Source organism: Psittacula echo, assembly GCF_963264785.1.
Source record: "Psittacula echo genome assembly, chromosome: 8".
In the NCBI taxonomy this organism is placed as follows: Eukaryota; Metazoa; Chordata; class Aves; order Psittaciformes; family Psittacidae; genus Psittacula; species Psittacula echo.
This window is the reverse complement of record NC_137744.1, coordinates 6,761,857-6,777,965: the sequence shown is the minus strand read 5'-3', so window position 1 is coordinate 6,777,965 and position 16,109 is coordinate 6,761,857. Positions and strand designations below refer to the sequence as shown.

Genomic DNA, 16,109 nt, shown 5'->3' with positions numbered 1-16,109 from the left:
ACCATTGTTGCAGCTGGAACAGTGCAGCTCAGCAATTCTCAACTGTTTTATAAACGTTCTCCAAGACGTTACGTCTTCTTCATGCAAACTTGACAACGACTAATCCGCGTCCTCAAGTCTCCAGCTTTCAGTGTCTCTGACTGAGGTTTACTGGTTGACAGACACAAAGGTAAGGGTAGGTTAGCCTTTCCTTTGCTAACAGAACCATTCCTTTAAACTTCTACTTCATTCACCATTTAAGATAACACTTAAATACAGGACTAACTCCCCTCTTATGTACTTGAGAGTCTTCCTTAAGAGGGATCTTGTCCTCAACACCAGGTGACAGATGTTCAATGCTGTCCCATGTCTCAGTATCCTAAACAGCTACTTCAGGCTAGCATGTAGTGTAGCACAAATACCAAACCAAGTGGAAGGTGAATTTTGTACATTTGAGACAGTATTTCTGGGGTCTTTGTAGCCTTTGGGTTTCTTAGTTAAAGGGCACTTTTAACAACCCATAAACAACATTGCTACAATTGCTTTGTATTTAAGTGATGGCTTTCCCAAATGATTTCTTTATATTCTGAAAGAGCAAGGAGGTGGAGATGAATGTAACAAAGCTGGGTAACATGAATGTAACAAAATGAATGTAACAAAGCTGGGTAACATGAATGTAACAAAATGAATGTAACAAAGCTGGGTAACATGAATGTAACAAAGCTGGGTAACATGCAGGTACACAGAGTAAGTCCAATTCTTAAAAGTTTCTTTAAGAAATAAGATAAAATAGGAAGTTGTGTTTATGGGAGACAAAAAAACTCCAGGGTGCATGGTAGTTGTTAGTAGGCTGTTTTCACTAGTGAATTAGAACTGACCCAACCACCCTGAGAAGTGAAAGAGTGATGGCTGTTTAATGCACATTAAGTAACATGGTTATAGGCATTACACAAAGCCAACTTAGGGGCTACTCCTGCTGTGCATCACAGTGCTTATTGCCAGCCCTGTACCCCAAAGCTACATTTTCCAATTGGGGGGCAGTGGGAACACTGAGGTTTCCATCAGCACACGAACAGGACAGGAGCCATTGATTCTAGGAGAGGAGATGACTTTTCAAAACCAAAGTGATTTTGCTACTCAAGTGGAAAGGGAGAAAGCCTGAGGAGCTGAGAGCCTCCAGCTGACGTGCTGACTGCAGTGAAGCTGAGGACAGAATGTGCACTGGCTTCTTCACAGCCAAATGTCATCCTCATTCCTCTGCCAAGTACTGGAAAAATGCTTGCCATGGAGGGTATGAAACCTCTGTCACACAAGGCTTTTAAAAGCAGGTTATGTGAACAGCTGCCTTAAATGGTTTATGTAGAGCTGGTTTTGCCCTTCATACCTGTCCTTTGTATGTCTGTGAATGACCTTTCCAAATATTTGAGTCTAAAGACCTGACAAGAGAAAAACCCAACAAAATGGATCTTTTAGGCTCCAAATACAGTAACTACAGAGAAGGTACTACTAAATGTGAGTGAGAACTGACATAAAAGAATCAGACTCCTTCCAAAACAGAATGTGCCCTAGCAAGTTTTTACATACTATTAAAGGCTTACCAAGGAAACACTTGAAAAACTGGTTGTGAGGGGGAAAACAAGGGAAATTATTTCCCTATATCCCTGTAAACAAATCTCTTTTGATCTTTGGAACAAATTCGGGTTCCAAAGCTTTTATTCTGGAATAAAGCAATACACAAGAAACAGGTTTTCTTACCTGAACATTTCTGACACCTCTACAGTTGCCAGCCAGAAACTATAGGAATTGGCATAGTAATTACAGGTGCCACGACCATGGCATTCAATGAACGGAGCTGAGCGGAATTCCTCTAAACAGGATCCAGGTGATGCCAGGGCCTGTCCAGAGCCCTCTGCTCCAGCACTCGTGTGCTAGTGGAGGGAAAAACCACACAGACAACAGTGTTAGAGAGGTGCTAAAAATTAAACAGCACAACATTCAAACACCACATGAGCCACTTTTGCTCTTGGTTTAGATAATGCGGTGTCAGGCACCTCCATAAATATCAGTTACACTGGGCTCTGTGTACTGGAAAATCACTGTTCATCTTGGCTACCAGGGTTAGTCATGGAAGGTAAAGGCTTTCAAGAGATAACCACTGCAGAGAAAGGGAGGAAAACAAAGTCCGAAAGTAGCTACTTGGAGACACAAGTGGGTATTAGCCACTTGTGGAGTAGAAGGCAGTGCTTACCATCATGAAAGAGTAACCAATCCAAAGGGAGTCCCAGCCTGGAGGACACGCAGGAATCTGGATGGTCTGACTGTGAACAGCTATCACCATAGCAGGAGCTTCACACACAACACATCTGGACACAGGGGAAGTATCAGAGAAACATGATATTAAAATATAATATGTTTTATTGAGAATTCTTACACAGAGAAAGGGAGGAAATCCAGCCTGTGAGAGGCTGTCCTAGTAATCTAGGCTGCTGCTCAGAAGGAAGGAGGAGAGCTCTTAGAGCCGCTTAATGATCCCTGTGGCACATAAATAGACCTTTTAAGACAATGAATACTTTAAAACAAGCTATTCTCCTAGATTTCCCAGACAGATTCACCTCCTAATATCCAATCTGCACGTTGGAAATACATGGATAAGATGGGTTATTTATCCAGATATTAAAAAGAGAGACCTGATAGCCTGCTTTGTCTCACCGGCTAATGAATGGCTGGATGCTCTGCCCAGTCAGTGGCTCCATGCTCATGGGCATTGGCTCTGGAGTTGACAGCCAGTAGGAATAGTCATTCCTCGATGCAAAATTACAAACATTGTTGATGTTGCAGAACATGAAGGGCATGGTGCTGAAACGCCTGAGACAGCTCCCAGCAGTACCTGCGGAGTAAGATACAGAAAATGTGACAGCAGAGTTTTCACTTCGTTGCTTTCTACAGCAGTTGTTAGAGAGCAGTAATTGTGTTTCCTTCCTCCCCACCCGTGGGTGCACAACGTGTGCTATCACACTGTCACAGGTGGGAAAAACTTAACTTTGCAGTCTTGGTTTACATTCTTTCATCCCCAGTTATACCGTGCAGCCTTTGAAGGCAGCAGATCCTGGTATGCAATCGCCAAGACTGTAACTCTTCAGAGGATCAGAGCATTTGATGAAGCAGCTACAACCTCCTTCCCCTTAAAGACAGAGCATACAGCATATCTCACCCAAATCCTGGCCATGTGCTCTCTCATTTCCTTGCACATATAGAAGAGAGAATCCATCATATATTCTCAATGTTCCTTGTGGACATAACGGTGTATCCCTGGTCTGACTGTGCCGAGTTATAAGGAATCCGTGAGCCACGGAAGCTGTTCCAGGAGGACCAGGTGGGCCTTGTAAGCCATCAGGACCAGGAGGTCCCTGTATTCCTCGTGAACCTGTTCACATGAGAGACACAAACCACACAGTATTTATTAACACCATTTCTTTTATGGACTAATGTAGCTCTGAAGGGTAGCATGGTCTTGGGCCTAATGTGCTTGTGAGTTGGGGGACCTGGTATCTGCTAACACTCATCTTCCTCCAATTATTTTTTCATGTAACTTGGTTAAATCACTGAGGCTGTCACAGGTGTTCATAAAATAACTGCACAACTTCCCTGTGTTGAAGGGCTACTGCGAAGCGAAATATGGTCAGAGCTGTGAGGCACCGAGATAACAACTGCAGTAGCCACAGGAATGAGTCCAAATCAGCTTCCCAATTCCAAAGCACTGAGATAACAAACAAACACCTTGCTCAAGATCACAAAACCAATGGCAGAGCCCTAAGGCACACTATGAGAACACTTGAGTCAAAGTCCACCAAAGTAAATAGAAAAGCTGCAGTGGAAGTAGAACAGAACCACCTGGGATGAGAGCAACAATGAGATTGCTCTCTATGACTGAGAAGGGTACCAGAGAAGTCATTTGTTCTTGACCAGCAAAACCATCAGAAAATAAAACAACAAATATTTAGCCTGTGTTATGCCAGGCATTACTGGTTACATTTTCCCACTACAATAATGCTAACAGATTTCATAGAGGTACTCAGAGAAAAAGGAGGACAGGCATTATGGATTTCTGTACTGCTTTAACTGTTTGCAATTCATGAGGAAACGCCTTAGAATGTAATCTTCAGCTACTTAATATGTATCTTCTTTAGGCAACTGGCCCAGTGCCTTGCCTGATTTCTTTTCTCAAACCACAATTCAGTGATTCTAGGCAATAGCTGCACAGCAGCCTGGCCTCTGCCTCTGGTGACATTCTTTCCTTTACGAAGTCTGGTTTTTGCCATTCATGATTTCCACACAAAACCAGAATTATTTTAACTCCTCTCTCTCTTCTGTTTCTTACCATCTTCATTACCATCCGTGCTGCCAAGGAGATGCCATTAAGCTTGAGATAAAGCATTTTACAGGATTATTCAGCAAAGGCTGGCAACGTGTTGGTTCCAGGAATATTCCAAATTGTAGTATGTTCAGTTCATGAGATATTCAAATTTAGTATTTTTAAATTAAGAAAATCCTAAAATTATAATTCTATTGCTATTCCCATGAGGTGAAGATCTCAGTTCCCACTATTAGCCTGCACTCACAAAAGGGAGCATCTCTTTTTCCACTGGGTTCTCATAGGATAAACACCATACCTGGCTGCCCTGGAAGACCTCTCTCTCCTTTACGTCCTACTGGACCATCAAAACCAGGTAGTCCATCACGCCCTGGGTCACCAGGAAGACCAATTGGACCTAGAATAGACACACGCATAACTGAGATACAGTTCAGTTGAATCCGGCTGAATTCAAGTGACTCGCACTGCAGCCTGCACTCAGCTCTACTTGGTCATATTCTCTGCAGCCACCTAGGATCGTACCTGGCAGTCCCTGTGGCCCTGGCAATCCAGGTGGCCCTTTTGACCCAGGCTGTCCTGGAGGCCCCGGGGGACCTGGGTCTCCTTTGACAACAATGCTTCGTCCAATGGTGCCTGGTAAACCTGGTGGACCTGAGAGAAAGCAGCTCAGTGTTAGCTAAACCAAGGTGGAAGAGAGCATCAGAAACAGTTTCTGTTATTCTTGATTGCAAAGTCTGATGCCAAGAGCTCTATCAATGCAAAGTGTATATATATATAAAGCAAAAAAGTGCTCTGGGTGACATCACCCCCGTCACTTACCCCCCTCCAAAGACACCTTTTGCAGGTGTTAATCCATGTTGGCTGGATACAGAGTATAAAATAGAGCAGGATTACTCATAGGGCTAAAAAAGTACAGCCTGGGATTGCGTTTAAGCCCTTGCTCACTTAACTACATTCATTGCTGGCTGAGACTGACTCAGTCCTACGTCTGGGTAGCAAACTCTGCTGTCAGGGAGCAAAAGTGACAAACAATAATGCTACACATGACACCTACCTGGTGGGCCTGGCAGTCCTTGACTGCCTGTGAGGCCAGCGGGTCCTGCAGGTCCAGTGGGACCCTTCATACCTGAAACATCAAATTCACACAGTTACACAGTGAAAGAACATGCTGTCTAACAAACTGCTGCAGGAGTGGCCAAAATCAGGCTTCTTTCCTCCCTGAGGGGCTGTTACTGTGTCTGGAGGTTTTCACTTGAAATGCCAGATAAATACCTGGGAATCCTGGAACGCCTGGAACCCCAGGGTCACCCTTCATTCCATTCAGACCTGGACGACCAGGATCCCCCTGAACAGAACAGCTTCATGTTATTCACTCATCTCCTCAGCAGTTTCAGATAAACAGAAAAGGTGGCTGGGGGACAAATAAGCACACTTTGGGTCTGTCAACTCATGCTTTGAAGGGCTGAGGCCATGCATTTTGCTCACTGCACTGGGTGCTGTCAGGGAATGCTGTAAAAGGAGTGTGCATTGACAGCTCCAGCTCCCACGGGAATACAATGGGGACATCCCACTCAGATATGTTCTTACTACAAGACAGGGTGTTAGCTACCACAATTTAGCTTTTATTGTACTACAATAAACTGCATTTTCCACCCAAATATGTTCAATTTTGATTGCATTTAAAACTAAACTAGGGGGAGAACTCCACGCCCTGTCCTACCTGGCGTCCAGGTGGTCCTTGATCTCCCTTGTGACCAGTCAGGCCAGGGGGGCCAGGTTGACCTGGATTCCCTTTTTCTCCTTTAAGTCCTCCACTGCCTGGTGGCCCTCGTGGACCTTCTGGGCCTGGTGGACCTTAACATTGCAGAACAAATACAGGTATATCAGCACATATCAAACATCCTCCCCATGTTTGTGCCTTCAGCATAAAAAAACCTAAATAAATTAAAGGTATTTTGGCTTGACTTCCCAGCAATACTTCTGAATTCAGGATAAACTAACAGGAAAACAGAGGGATTATTTGCACTACCCAAATCGGGAACCCAGGCTCCTTATCTAGCTGATGAAGGGAAGCAGACCTTTCCATAAGGCACTGAAACTCACCTGCGATAGAAGTTTACCAGTGATGAGACTGGTGCCTTTAGGAGGAGACAAGAACCCCAAAATTAGATGGTACAAATATCCCCTCTGCTGACCTGCATCACATTCACCATCTCTCAGGTGTTATCTTAACAGACTGAATTCCTTTTGAAAGCCAATCTCAACACTGTAAAATTGCTGCTTTTTTGCTGTTAGAATTTAACATGCCTTTGGAGAAGCGGGTATGTGCTGTCTGCTGACAGCCCATCATTCTGTCTTGCCTAAGTAACAACTGGAGGTGCAGAAACTTCCTTATGACTCTCCCTTCAACTGATTTGTCTGTCCTTAGTAGAATTATACTGTGTAAATGCAATAGAGGAGCTGGCCTGGTCTTTAAATACTTTGCCTTTGCTACAGCCACATTAATCCAAAGTGCTGGATTTAAAAGAAGTTTGGGTATTTGGAGAACTGCCAGATGAGGACCCCCCCCCCCCCTTTATTCCAACCATCTAAATAGAAGGTAACCAATATGAATTTGTGGCAAAACAAACAGGAAGCAAGTGCAGCAACAGCTAATAATGTTTTACAAGGTAGATCTCGTAGCTGGATTAACGAAAGGATCTCTCTGCAGGACAGTGCCATGACATTCTCCCCTATAGTACAACAAATCTAATACATTTATCAGCGTGCTGTATTTCAATGCTGCTGCAACCTTGAAGGATTTAACATCTCCTTTGGAATCCTCATAGTCTGTACTCAGTGGTTAAATTTGATGAGCTGTATTTCTGCATGCAAATCTGAGGATGAATTCCTTCCAAAATTGTTCTTTTTAAATCAACAGCAATTCTGTAGCACATTTCACACTTATCCTGTAGCAGTTCCAGCTACAGAAAACATCCCATCATGCAAGGATTTTTTGTCTTCATTTTGCTCTTTTATACTGGCCTAGTACCGTACACATGCAAAACTACTACTGGGTTACCAGTGAGGCATGCTGATCAAACACATAGGAACTGCAGCGTAACCACAGTCCTTAACAAGATAACCCAGCATTACAGCAAAACATCCATTTCTCTTACATCAAGTGCAACGCAGTAAAATAAATTGCCCGAGTTAAGAGTCTAACCTGGAGGACCTGGAAGGATCAGAGTTCACCAAAGCCCAATGATCGATGTTAGAAGGGTCAGACATCACACAGTACAAAACAAGATTACTAGTTAGAAATAGTACAGATGACAGTATATACACTACACAACAACCCATTTCACCAGCATATTTTGTATTTACAATATAATCCACATGCATGCATAAAACCATACATGAATATACAACAATGTGTATTTTCAGATACAAGTTATTCTGGTGACTAGGCTCTACTAAGACTAATTTGACTCTTCATTTAACAACAAACTTCAAGCTTTACTAAAGAACGTGTTATTGCTTTAACATTACAGCTGAGGCCTTTGTGGTTAGTCCTACTCACAGTGGGGTTTGTAACCATTTCACTGACAATATTTAACATCACAGAGCCTGGAACTTGGCAAATATGTAGGTAAATGGTGAATGACAACTTACTTCTGAGCAAAATTCTGCTTTGGGCAGAAGAAAAGTGGGTTAGCAGAAGCACTTATCACCAGTAATTGCGTATGAGCCTCAACTATCAGTGAATACAATTCTAGGACTGAAAAGTAGGCTTCAAACTGGTAAGGAGGATTGACATGGATGAGAAGGGCTGCAAATGCTATAAGCAACTTGGTCTTTCATGTCAGTGAAATGATTTAAATACATCCACATATCACCATGCAAGCTGCAGCTAAAAACTACAATAAATACATGTCAGGTTTACCTCAATGCACTTTCTTACATATTTGGTAAATTACTTTAAATACTAACTGTAATACAGTTGTTAAAAATAATGACATGGACATTTAATTGTTACTGTTAAGAACTTAAAAACTATATTTCACTGTTAGGTAGGTTTTGCTATGATTTATAAATCTGCCCTACACTTGTTGATGATTGCATTCTGGTTGAGCACAATCATAGAGGGGAACAACACATGAAGTGATTGCAGAGTTCCTCTCAGCACACCCATGGTGGTGGCCCTCCCTGAAAGAGTGGTTGCTGGTTGTGTGGCCACAGTTTAATTAAAAGATAAAGCCATATTCATTTCTTACATGACTGCATAAAGCTTGGATTCAACCATCTGGGGCTCCCTCATTTGCTGCCTCCCAGTGCTTAGGACAGCAAACCAAAAACTGAAATGTGCTATGAATTCTTATGATAGTTCTTCCCTGTGAGGGTGCTGAGGCGCTGGCACAGGGTGCCCAGAGAAGCCGTGGCTGCCCCATCCCTGGCAGTGCTCAAGGCCAGGTTGGATGGGGCTTGGAGCAAGCTGCTCTAGTGGAAGGTGTCCCTGCCCATGGCAGTGGTTGGAACTGGAGGAGCTTTAAGGTCCCTTCCACCCCAAACCACTCTCTGATTCCTAAAAGTCATCATAGCAAAACCTAAAAGCATCATTATTACTAAATAGATATACCAAGTCATTTTTGATCTAGACACAGATGTTAAAAACCTTCCCAAGAGCTGGCTCACGTTACATGCTGATGTGCTATAATTAACAATAAGCTTGTAACAATGACCATGTTCTTATCAATCCTATTCCACTGTCTTATCATAAGGGAGGGGAGGGCTGCAATGCTTCGTTTTCATTAAACAAATGTTAAAGAAAGAGTTTTCCTCATTTCCTCTAAAGGTACTGGTGAAGCAAAACAATGGAAATAAGAATTTCTCTGCACAGGAAAGCTACAATGCTCCAAGTTAGGAATGTAAAGCATCACTGTTACTCTGTATAAATTTTTCTAGACAGTGTTGGTATAAAAGAAGCATCTAATTTATTTAAGTCACTTGAGAATGTCCAAAATCAACAGTAGTAGCTGTTACAAAAATGAATACTGTCACTTGCCCAAGCTGCAAAACACAACTACACAGCAAAGGCATGGGAGGACAGCACAAGCTGCTTTTCTAAAAAGGATGGAAAACAGTATTTATTGTTTTCAACTGTGCTGAGAATAAATATGCTAAAACAAGCTTCACAGCTGGGGACACCTTAGGAAAGCCTTGCAAATTTGGACACACATGGGGAGAACAGGACTAAGTCCTTCCATGTGAGTCCTACAACAACACGGAGGAAGAACGTGAAAGCCAACTCTGAGCTTTTCTTTTCTACCAGAGATTAAAAGGTATGTCTGAAAAAATGGCTCAGCATATCTACATTTAGACACTACTAAAGTATTTATACATTCATTTTCATGCAAAGTTATTATTTTGGAGTTAAGGGGCTAACCTGAGGGACCTGGGAGTAGGGGATCAGAGTTCACCAAGGTCATCATTAGAATAAGGGGAAAAACATCAAAATTGTTAGACATATCAACAAGCTAACATATTCAACTAAACCCTTCTTTACAGATTTAGCTCAATATTCCTTTACATAGAGAATGCAAAACACCAAACTATTATTATTCATAGCAATGAAAATAGACACGTACAGTAACAGTGATATTGTGTTACCCTGGAAATTGGCTTAAGTTTATAATTAATTAATAAACCCATCCCAACCCCATTTACCAATGCTGGTTTTAGGGGCAGCTCAACTGAAGTCAGACAGCTACATCATGCTTGACCTCATCGCTTTTACTAATCTTAGAAGATACCCAGAAGCCAACAACAAACAGCATACACATACAGCTTCTGGTTTCATTCATGTCCCTAGAAGGAGGGTAATTGCAGAGCCACACAGCTGCTTTTATGACTAACTGCCTAATGTTGGAATGTTACAAATTCAGCATTCCAACAATAGACTGTGTTATTGTTTGAAACAAAAGGCTGGAGTGCTGATGGTACCAGAACTGCAATAATAGTTTGGTTTATCCACATTAGTTCACACATAACTGAGCAAAACAAATGCTTCGCTTTATACATCACATGCAACAAAAATGGAAATAAGAGAGAGAAAGAGTGAAAGAGGCAGTGAGAGAACATGGCTGAGCAGAACCTCACTGGTTGTTTCTCCCCACCAATGCTCACAAAACTGCACAAAATGAGTCCCACCTCTATGTCTCCAGCGGATTAGTCAGTAAGCACCTGATTTATACAGGGAAATGTGAACGGATGAGAAGCTTCATAAAAACACCAATGCTACAGCAGGGCATAGAATCTCAGTTCTATTATATATCAGGAGCTGCTGAGGTTTGTTTCAGGAGCTTGGAGATAGTCTCTGTATCAGAATCTTTCAAAATGAAAGCCCAAACTCTTATGGGCCAATCAGCTTCCTGTGCCAGAATTTTAGTTGCTGTACCACTCTACATACAGAAAAATTGCCTTTGAAAGATCTTGACATCTAGGGTGTCTTAGGGCTTTATTTGGGCACAGTTAAACTACAAAGCCCAAGCCCAGCATCCCACCATCTCCTACCCCTTCACTCCTCCTCCTGCTGCCTCAGCAGTATCTAAATGCAAATAAGCATTCCATGGCACAAAACAGAAATCAAACTCTAATCCACGCCAGGGAGCTGCTCAGCAATGTTAACTCAGAATAGTGCTTTCTTTCATTCCCAGGATTAGTTGGTACAGGACCAAAATGCAAACATGGAATGGAAAGATGAACAAGGCACGATGGTGCACTGAGTCCGTGGGAGCCACATGACACAATGGAGCAATGACTTATGTTACATGACACGCAGATGAAGAGGCAGCTATCCAATTTGGTCATGCTGTGATGCTAGCAGGAATTTGATTGTCAGGACTCTTAAAATGATGGGTTTGTTACTTTGGGGTTTTTGTGCGCGATGACATTTGCTGATCACGGGACAACACTGCAAAGGTATCAGGTGCTCAGGAGTCGGTATCGTGCGCGCTAGATGATTACTGTGACAGCATGCGGAGGATCTCCCGGTTATCAACGCGTTAGGGTTTTGCTGCCAGGTATCAGAAATGAATAGAAACTGAGGCTGGTTTATTTTCAGATAGCTACTTTTGGCAACAAAAGTCCTCTGGTTGCCCACAAACATTAAGACCTACGCCATGAGGCTTGAACTTATTCATCCAAATAAACTGACAAAGGTTGAAGGCTGATAACCTACCAGCAAAATGTGAAAGTATTGACAGATGTTGATAGGTATGGATCACACTCTTACCTGGCCGTCCTGGAACACCTGGCGGGCCAGGGCTACCTTTAGGACCTTCCAGAGGTGGCCCTGGTAATCCTGGTGGACCTGGTGGACCCTGTAGACCAGGGAATCCTTGGAAACCTGGTTCTCCTTTCAGACCTGGAAGTCCAGGGGGCCCTGGTGGGCCAGGTAACCCCAGTTCTCCTTTTTGCCCTGTAAAACCAAAGAGCCAGGTTTATGAAATACTGTTACAAATTGATAGGCAAAAAAGCTCAAATGTCAATGAGCAGAGCCATTTCTCTCTCCCACAGAACGGGCAAATCTGGCCAAAACATTCAGAAAAGAGTCAGGGCTAACAATTCTTGCAGGAAGAAGTGCTATAGCACATAGAGATAAAATGTCTAAGTCTCACTTGACTCCTCAGTGATGCTGCAATTCATGAACATCCTCTGAGTTTGTAAGCCTGCAAGCAATGCTTATATGAAGAAATTGTATATATGAAGACTTCATTTTTTTGAGACACTGCTGAAAGTTAAGACATACTTGCAAATTTTCCATTCAGCTTGAGGAATTTCGGAGTTTTAATGGTACTGGAAAGTAACAGCTCAGGTTGTGAAGTTGCTTTTGAAAACACAGAAAGCAGCTATACTTTCAAAGCAGCTTCACTTGTCATCTGTTATATGAATGCTTTACTTACTGAGACAGATCAGCAAAGCTCCACACAAATGCAGTTGACTATTATCCTGTGTGGATTCATTCTGTCTGCATAATTGCTAAGTTACAAAGTTCAGCAGTCAGTAATGAGTGTGTTTATTACTGTGGTTGATTGAAAACGGTCTGCTGAGAACCAAGAAAAAGTTATTTTGGTTGTTGCTATGGCATTCGGTTGTTGCAGAACATCCAACGTGTCCTCCTTTTTTTGGTGTGTAGATGTATTTTACATTCAACCTTTACCTGACAATCCTGGGAGTCCTGGAGGTCCTGGGCGCCCAAAACCTGGTAGACCTGAAAAGAAACAGATGGAGTTAACAATAAGCATTTAGCTTTCAAGTCTCCAGGAATAGGAATATGAGGCTGAGAATGATGAAGGCTGCAGTTCACCTAAATCTCTGATTCCTTGAATTCTTGATTCCTGGTAGTCACCAGCATTCTCATTCACTCACCTGTCTACATCAAAGTTAGAGGTTTTGCTACAAAACACATCTCGAAATAAATATTTCCACAATGCTCTCTCAGATTTTGTGAGTTCATACATTTCCAGTTTTAGTTGGGGTTTTATCTTTAAGGCAGACATTACACTGTTTATCCATTCCGAGTGGAAGCAATCTAGCTACCATGGAATCCAGGAACAGGGGCTGGTGTTGAAGTCAGGTAATAAAAATCTAAGAGTTGACTGAATTCTTGCCCTGTGCTTCATTGGCAGCACCCTTTGTGAACCATTCAAGCAGCTGGGAACCACAGGAGCAGCTTGAACATGTATGGACAGTACAGGAAAAGCAGAATGGAGAAAGCAGGACATAAGAACGCAGAGTGACAAGGAGAAAACCAACAGAAAGGATACACAACCTGGTTCACCCTTCTGACCAGCTGGTCCAGGGATACCATCTCGACCAGGCTGTCCCTTCTCCCCTGAAGGACCAGGAGGACCAGGACGACCCATATCACCTAAGAGGGGGATAGAACACATTAGCACAGTAATGCAGTAAAAACCCCCAACCTCCCCCCTCTGAATGCGAAGTGTGACAATGTAATAACAAATTCACAGCAGAGCAATCTTAAAATTAAAGCCTTTCTCTCCTTCCTGACAATTTAGAAAAGGCTTTTATGGACGTGACCTTTTCAGCAGTCAGTGTTTGCTGAAAATAATATAATGCTTCCCTTTAGGAGAAGTTACAATTTTATTCCTATAAAAGCAGGTTAGACCACTGGAGTAAGCTGGTAAATACTGGAACAGTTAACTTCTTGTTTCAATAGCTAATGATTTGACTATCACACCAGATACAAGTCATCAAGAGGGAGTTAAAACTACTTTCTTTTGTTTTTCAGTGAACTGTTGGAACAAGTCCAGAGGAGGCCATGAGGACGATCAGGGGACTGGAGCACCTCCTGTATGAAGATAGGCTGAGAAAGTTGGGGCTGTTCAGCCTGGAGAAGAGAAGGCTGCGTGGAGACCTCAGAGCAGCCTTCCAGTATCTGAAGGGGGCCTACAAGGATGCTGGGGAGGGACTCTTCATCAGGGACTGTAGTGACAGGACAAGGGGTAACGGGTTCAAACTTAAACAGGGGAAGTTTAGATTGGATCTAAGGAAGAAATTCTTTACTGTAAGGGTGGTGAGGCACTGGAATGGGTTGCCCACAGAAGTTGTGAATGCTCCATCCCTGACGGCGTTGAAGGCCAAGTTGGACAAAGCCTTGGGTGACATGGTTTAGTGTGAGGTGTCCCTGCCCATGGCAGGGGGGCTGGAACTGGATGATCTTAAGGTCCTTTCCAACCCTAACTATTCTATGATTCTGTGATGCCTGAGCATCCATATACATACAGGTGTTAAAAAAGGTAAGAAGAAAGGAAGTGGCTTCATGTGTTTTTCACAGAGGCAGATGACTTTTGCTGCACTGTTCATGCTCACCTACTGGCCCAGGTGGTCCAGGCAGGCCAGGATTACCTGGAGGCCCCTCAATACCTTTTGGTCCTGGAATTCCTGGCGTCCCTGTGAAGTACGGGCATTTCAATCAAATTAGGCACGAAACCTGCTTTTCAGCAGATCTTGAAATGCTACAATCTGAGATATCCTTAGTAACAAATGAGCCAATTGTATCAGGATACTTTGTTTATGTTCATTTTGCAGATTTACAGTTGATTAAGGAGACGAATTATAAAGCAAAGAACACAACAAAACAGAACATAGGAGCACAACTGTCCTTACTGCTACTCTTAAGACTCTGTCTTCTTAACTGTGAGTGCCCATGGCTAAGGACACAGTGAGTCTGCTAGGAAATAACCATTCTTCTGCTTGACGAGTTAAAGCATTATGAACTGTTGTTGGACAGTCCTTCCCCAATTGCCTTTTCCCAAAAAAGAATCTTAATAAAAATGGTCTTAGTTGGAATTTACACCAGATTCTCACCCCTACAGCATGAACCGAGTGGGAGGCAGGAATAGCAACTGATCCATTGCAGTATGTCTGTTCTGAACAGCATCTGAACTTGCCCAAGGTAGTGTCTCAATACACCACTTCGACTGTTCACAGTCTTTCAGGCATGACATGAAGCAGAGGGTAAAAAAATGTCAGTTCGTGGCCAGGTTTTGTTCTGTTCTAAGCTTCCTGCTGCCATGACTACACTGTTATAAATTCCCTAACTTCATACATGAAAGTAGCTCAAGCATGCTTGTAGAACAGCCTTTACTGCTGCAAATGCAGCACAGGTAAAAACCTTGTTTCTTTAAACTGAGACTGGAAGAATTGACACACACCCATAAACAATCTCTATTAATATTTTCCTAGAGAAGAATGCAAAACTTAATTTCATTATATTTCAGAAAGAGATTTCTCCTTAGAACATATTTTTTGGCAGTGGATGCTATTAAAACACCCGGTTTTCCTGATGACACTTCTTTATTGATTCATGAGGAAAAAATATGAAGCTAAACATAGCTATAGTGTGGGTCAGAGGAGGTGAGAGTCTGACTGCTGTGAGTGGACACCATTAGCTAGCACAACTGCCACATCCCCTCAGGGATGCATTCACAGACTTATGCTTGCAGAGACAATTCCAACAGCACGAAGCTTGGCAGCAGCTTGCTAGAAACTCTGAAAGAAGCTGCACCAATCACTCCCTGTGTTCAGATGTATATACCGATATAAGCAAGAGGGAAAGTAAGAAGATCCTGTTCAGAATTACCTGGGAATCCAGGAAGGCCTGGTTCTCCTTTTGCACCTGGGCTGCCTGGAAATCCAGGCAAACCAGGACTTCCAGCTATACCTTTACTGCCTGGACTACCTGGATATCCAGGTAAACCAAGATCACCCTAGAAAACATGAAGCAGAAGTAAGAACCCAGTCTTTGTAAGATGGGTAAGCCCTTCTTGTATGCTCCCAGTCTTACCATCATGAAAAGGCACCATTATATTGTGTACACTTCTCCTTACATCCAGTCAATGTTAACCATCTCACAGAAAATTCATTGGAAGTAGCAATTGTAAAGATTTTAACAGTTTTCCTCCATGATTTTGTGTAGAGTATCATAGCTTTCCCCAGAACATTGAAGAAGTTACACTAAAGAAAAAAGTGTTCTCTTTTCTTGCAGAAGAGATGGGAGATTTTTACCCCATGACAATGAGGAATTCAGAAAGAAATCTGTGGTGCTTTAATCACGCAATGTTTCTGCTGAATGAATTGCTGCTCCACATCAATTGTAAAGCACCAGTGAAGGCTGCTAAATTGTCTGTAGGTCTGTCACTTCCTTGTGGGTGACAGAAAGAATGATACAGGTAAACATTAGTGCAAGCGTTTT

At 42.7% G+C, this 16,109-nt stretch overlaps 1 protein-coding gene across 1 annotated transcript in view; it reads right to left on the bottom strand.

The window, feature by feature from the left end:
• Nucleotides 1-16,109, bottom strand: part of COL4A5 (collagen type IV alpha 5 chain) — a 56,232-nt gene continuing 40,123 nt past the window's right edge. Inside the window, exons 36-50 of the mRNA XM_080624735.1 lie at nt 15,498-15,624; nt 14,225-14,305; nt 13,161-13,262; nt 12,552-12,602; nt 11,625-11,810; nt 6,072-6,205; nt 5,624-5,696; nt 5,406-5,477; nt 4,874-5,002; nt 4,650-4,748; nt 3,191-3,403; nt 2,689-2,866; nt 2,228-2,342; nt 1,735-1,907; nt 1-150 (exon numbers count right to left, since the gene is read on the bottom strand). Of these exons, the coding sequence (XP_080480861.1) occupies nt 69-150; nt 1,735-1,907; nt 2,228-2,342; nt 2,689-2,866; nt 3,191-3,403; nt 4,650-4,748; nt 4,874-5,002; nt 5,406-5,477; nt 5,624-5,696; nt 6,072-6,205; nt 11,625-11,810; nt 12,552-12,602; nt 13,161-13,262; nt 14,225-14,305; nt 15,498-15,624 (1,815 nt within the window). The 3' untranslated portion in view covers nt 1-68. The remainder of the gene's footprint in view (nt 151-1,734; nt 1,908-2,227; nt 2,343-2,688; nt 2,867-3,190; nt 3,404-4,649; nt 4,749-4,873; nt 5,003-5,405; nt 5,478-5,623; nt 5,697-6,071; nt 6,206-11,624; nt 11,811-12,551; nt 12,603-13,160; nt 13,263-14,224; nt 14,306-15,497; nt 15,625-16,109) is intronic.